Raw genomic sequence first — 5,605 nt, forward strand, 5'->3', positions numbered from 1 at the left:
GGACTTCGGGAAAGTGATTCCTAGTAAAGATAGCATTGGCTGCTTAGATCCCCAGACTTCAGGGACAGTGTAGCAGAAACCATGCTGTGGGGACAACAGGGTGGGCTCTCTTGGTGGCTCTGCCCATGATCACCTCACTGCTTGTCTGTCCTGGGTTGAAGGAGGAGAAGCTGTGGATGGCTGAGCCTGGCTAGCCTGAACGTTTCACCAGAGTGGCAGAGTACCCAAGTCCAGATCCTGCCTGGCTATTCATCACTGTGAGGCTCCGAGAGAGACTGTCTTACCCGAGCCTCAGAGGCCTCTCTAGGGTGGGGGTAAATCCTACATTGTTTGACGTAAGTGAAGTCACAGGCCATAAACCATATTGGACATTGTAAGCGCTTACACACGTGGGCAGGATAAATGGTGGATTTGTCTTTCACTGTAATGGCTACGCCTTCTCAGACAATGGGCCAACTTGGCAATCTGACTATAGTCTTGGATCCTGTGGAGGTGAGGCTGTTCGTATGGCAGCAAGAATGGGGGAAGGAGTGCTAGCCTGGAGCCAGAGCCTTGGCTTCCATTCCTAGCCAGCCACTAACCCGCTTTGTGCCTTCAGGAACATTGCTGCTCCAGCTCTTCCCTAAACTCAGATTCCCTGAAGTAGGGATGGCTGGCCGTAGGAAGGCCCCAGACCCCGGGGAAAGTGCATTGAGGTTGTAGTCACTAGGCAAACTAAGTTCCTCTTCTTAGGCTCAGTACAAGGAAGTCACTGGAGGACTGGGGGTGCTACCCATAAAAGTATCCTATTTGGGGGGCTTAGGGGATAAGGGTGCTGGGAGACAAGAGGCTGGGAGGAGGCTGCAAGAAATATCCCCAGATCTAATGAAAAGCAGCTGTGAGGATAAGGCCCCTTTGTACCCCTTCTGAATCCACTTCCACCCATATAAATTCAGGACAAACGCATCTGCCTAGAAGGGTCCCTGGAAACAGGATGTGAAGTCAACAGGCAGGGCTGGGGATAATGTGACTTCTTTATTAATATATAATAACAAAACCAATAAAACTTATATCTGCAACTGTTTAGGTTCTTGCTATAATGTCTTGGTCACTTTGTCTGGGCTGGCTGTGACTTTCAGCTCTGCAGTCTGAGCGAGGAAGACGGTCCAGTAACCTGCATGGGGAGAGGCAGAAGAGACAAGAGGTGTGTAAGGCTGTGCATTTCACAAGCATGTGTGCAACAGTAGTGGTGACTGAGTCAGGAGAAACTGTATGGGCCAGGGTTTAGGACCCACTGGTGGAGAGCTGAGGTTGTATCTTACAGTTGTTTGAGACCTAGCCTTCAGACACCCTTGTACTTAGGGGCTGGGTTTCCTGACTTCTGAAGGTCATCTGTCACCTGACCTGCCATCCCCACAGAAACATCCAGCTCCATCTTCATAGAGCAATGCAGAATGAATTAGAGGGTCTAGGAAAGTGGCTAGAAGGGTCTCACTGGGAATGCGCCGTCTAGAGCAGTAGGTTTCGCCCTTCCTAATGCTGTGACCCTTTAATACAGTCCCTCATGTTCTGGGAACCCCAACTATAACATTATTTTGTTGCCACTTCATAACTGTAATTTTGCTACTGTTATGAATTGTAATGCAAATACCTGATAGGTGACCCCTTTGGGGACCAGACCCCACAGGCCAAGAACTTTGGGTCTAGAGGCACAGGAAGCACCAGGGCTTGAGAGCTCAGACCTGACCCTTCTGGGCCAAGGCAAAGTCAGCTGCTCAGTCTCACCTTCTCTCTCTCACTCAGGGATTGAGAAATCTCTGGCCCAGACACCCACTGGATTCCTGTGCTGGGAACTGACATCTGCAGCTGACAGCCCCCCTTCCCCCCACACCAGCAGCCTGGGAACTCCCCAAGAGGTCCCGCTTTGTCTCTGCTACCCTCCCTGGCCTTATTTCTAGCCAGGGTCCCACCTTCATGGGTGCCAGTGAGAAGCCGGAAGTTCTGAGCCTCTTTCTGGAAATCTTGCTTCCTGACTCTCTTGATCTGAACCAAGTGGTAGATTCCTGCAGGAAGACACAGCATGAGCTATGAGGGTAGGATGGGGTGACACAACTCACCCTGACACCTCCCTTCCTGCCCCCATTCTGAGGAGACTCAAAGTAAATGTGGAATAAATCTCCAAGGTTCCAGTCTGTTCTCCTACCCCATGGCCCCTCCTCAATCAGTACACCAGAGCCTGGCCCCCTTAAACCATAATCCCAATGGTGAGCATGTGAATGCTCTGGCTTCCTCCACAGAAAGTAAAACCTGTTCCTAACCTCCTTCCTCTGCTGCTCCCGTCACCAGCCCCATTCTCATAACTGCCCACATATAGAGAAGGAGGGAGGAAGGCAGGGAGGGAGGGAGAAAGGGAAGGAGGGAAGGAGGGAAGGAAGAAAGGAAAGTAGAAGGGAAGGAAGGTAGGAGGGAAGGAGGGAGGGAGGGAGGGAAGGAGGGAGGGAGGGAGGGAAGGAAGGCGGGAGGAAGGAACAAAAGGAGGGAAGAAGTGAAGGAGGGAGGGAAGAAGGGAGGGAGGAAAGGAGGGAAGGAAGGTGGGAAGGAGGGAGGGAGGGAAAGAGGAAGGGAGGGAAAAGGGAAGTAACAAAAGGAGGGAGGGAGGGAAGGAGGAAAGAAGGGAAGGAAGGTAGGAGGGAAGGAGGAAAGGAAAGAAGGGAAGGAAGGAGAGAGGAAGGAACAAAAGGAGGGAAGGAGGGAGGGAAGGAAGGTGGAAGAGATAAAAAGGAACATAAAGAAGAGGAGGCTAACCCATGTCGACCATTCACGCTTTTCCCTAGCATACAGCATATGGTTAAAATCCAGAGCCATGTTTATTCAAACATCATAGAACACAGAGCTATTGTGCCCTGAGTATGACCCATCCCTGGCTAATATGCTAATATCCCAGGAGGAAACCAAGCCTTTGCAAATGCCAGTCCTTCTGCCCTTGCTTTCTGTGGACAGCAAGTGACTGGCCTGCCCCCCTTGGCCTTAGTGGAAAGGCTTCCTGACCCAGCCTGAAGGTGACCACAGCCTCTTCTCCACAGGACCGATCACACTAGGATCTGTTTATCATTTTACTCTTTTTTTTTTTTAACGTGTGTGTGTTCACATATATGTGTGTGTGTGAATATGGAACACAGGACAGATAGACAGACAGACAACCTTGGGTACCATCCTCACTAAGGTTGCCCTTTTCCTTTGGGACAGGGTCTGTCATTGGCCTGCAGCTCACCAGGCAGGCTAGTCTGGCTGGGTTCGTTCTGTCTCTTCCCTAGTGCTGTGGGTGCAAGCGTGTGCCACTACATGCAGAAGGCATACTTTTTACATGCCCTCTGGGGGCTGAACTCAGGTTCTCAGGCTTTGAGGCAAGCACTTTACCAACTAAGCTATCTCCCTAGGCCAGTCACACCCTTTCCTATGATGCTGCCATCATAGCTTTGCCTAATTCTCTCCCAGACTTGGAACTCTGGATCTTAACTCTGAGTTCTGAGCATGAAGCATGTATGATAAATGGTCTCCTGGATAGAAGGATGGGTGGGTGGATATATGCTTGTATGTATGTATGTATGAATGTATTTGTAAATATATGTATGTATATGTGCATATATTAATGGGTGGATGGATAGTTAGATGGATAAATGGGTGTTGGGTGGATGAATGGATGGGTAGATGGATAGATGGGCGTAGGAGTAAGTGGACAGATGGGGAATGGATAGATAAATGAGTGTGGTGTAAATGGATAGATAGATGGATATGTTGATGAATTGTTGACTGGCTGGCTGGGTGGGTAGATGAGCAGATAAATATATACATACCTAGTCTAGTGAGACCCCACGAGGAATGGGGTATTAGTTGAATCCTCTGGTATTTTCACTTTGTGGGAAGCTACCCTGGGCACTATACATGGCCCTGGGGCCCTAAGCACATGCTCTTTGAGATGGCACAAGCTGTCACTCACTGCAGCCTCTGGCCAGAGAGAACAGATGCAGCCAGCAAGGCCTCAGCTAGGCCAGAACCGCCTTGGGGAACACCAAGAACCAGACCTGTATCCAGGGATCAGAATGAGGCCCCATGAAGGGGAACAGAAAACACAGATTCTGGGACCGGGTTTCAGAAATCGGGAAGTAGCCAGCACTGTCTTTGGAGCCCCAGTTTAGATGCCAAGAACCAGGATATAGCCCCAAAGGCCCAGGGGCCACATCAGAGTGACAGGAAATGACTTCTATGAGATGGAGACAGGTCCTCCTTCACAGGCTCCCCGCTATATGAGGAAAGAGGTGACAGTTGGGAGGAAGTCACACACACCTCCAGGGTCTATAATGCATAATGAAGAAGGAGGGGGAATTTTTTTGTGGCCTAGGGGTCTTGAATGTGCCTCTTGCTCTTTTGAAAGGCTGTGGCTGTGTCAAGTCTGAGCACAGCTGGGTCTTGTGACCCCCTAGGCAGGGCTGGCACTGGTGAGTGAGTTCCAGGCAATGGGCCAGTCCAGTTCACAGTGAAGCCAAACTTCTCTGGACCAAGCTGTTCTGGGATGAAAGGGAGGCACCTGCACGGGACTAGGGCAGGGGCCAGGGACCATCGGAAGATAGAGACTCCAGAATCTCCCAGGCTCTTAACCCTGAGCTCTTTATGCTTAGATGCTGCTGGTATCCCGGGCTGGTTCAGGTTCAGAGGTCACCCCTCTGAGGGAGGAAACTTCAAGTGGTAGCCCTGATGATGAACCCAGGGAGTGCTAGTGTGGGGCAGTGGCGGAGTGATCATTTAGGGGGCTCAGGGGAGCAGCAGATGGGGTGCAATGTCCGGGACAAGACAGTAGAAACTGTCATGGTGGAGGTGAAGGTCCCCCTTGTTTCTTTTGTGCTGGATCCAGTGATGACGGGGTGGGAATTAAGCCTCCTCCTCCGTGTGTCATCCTGGCTCTTCTTGGTCTTCCCCAGATGCCTCTCTAAGCCTTTCAGGCAAGTCACGTTACCACCCTGATGGGGCCTTCGCTTCCTTCACAGCCCAAGCTGGTTTCACATTCTCCCTGTATCTGAAAATGACCTTAAAACTCTGGTTTCATGTCTAGGATTATAGCTATGTGTCTGGTTTATCCTGTGCTGGGAGTTGAACTCGGGGCCTCCTGTACTAGACGAGCATTCTAGCTACTAAGCCTCTCAAAAATGGGGCCTGACTACATACCACAAAGTTTCTTGTGGGGATTAAATGGGAGCACTTTGCACAGGGTGCCTTCTGTGCGCAGATCACAGGGCACTGGGCTGCTGCTGTTCTGCCTACAAAGCCCCCGTGGCTTCTCCAAGGCCCCCAGCTTCTCTCACTTGCAGAGGTCTACTCTCTAGGAAGCCTTCCCTGACCAGCTCAGCTCCCACCAGCACATGCTGGGTACAAGTCAGCAAGCCTTGTGTTCCCGCAGATGGGGGCTTTCTGCTGTCCCGGCACCTGCTAGGGTGTAGAGTGTGGGTGGTCTGAGAGCCTTAGCCAGCACCAGCCCTGGGAAACAGTATGATCTAAAGGTTCAGACCAATGGCAGGAGTTCCTGCTTCTGCCTCTCCTGCTCTATGACTCTGCGCCTTCCTCTGCGGTTGAG

General features: G+C 51.2%; 1 protein-coding gene across 2 annotated transcripts in view; it reads right to left on the bottom strand.

The window, feature by feature from the left end:
• Positions 1–1,054: 1,054 nt before the first annotated feature.
• The window catches only part of CHRDL2 (chordin like 2), a gene marked incomplete at its 5' end in the record, with an annotated part of 26,990 nt that continues 22,439 nt past the window's right edge, over positions 1,055–5,605 (bottom strand). For both annotated transcript variants that reach the window (XM_080913316.1, XM_080913315.1), the window contains 2 exons: positions 1,055–1,153; positions 1,950–2,042. In XM_080913316.1, the coding sequence (XP_080769442.1) occupies positions 1,074–1,153; positions 1,950–2,042 (173 nt within the window). In that variant the 3' untranslated portion in view covers positions 1,055–1,073. The remainder of the gene's footprint in view (positions 1,154–1,949; positions 2,043–5,605) is intronic.

Source organism: Micromys minutus, assembly GCF_963924665.1.
Source record: "Micromys minutus genome assembly, chromosome: 2".
Lineage (NCBI taxonomy): Eukaryota > Metazoa > Chordata > Mammalia > Rodentia > Muridae > Micromys > Micromys minutus.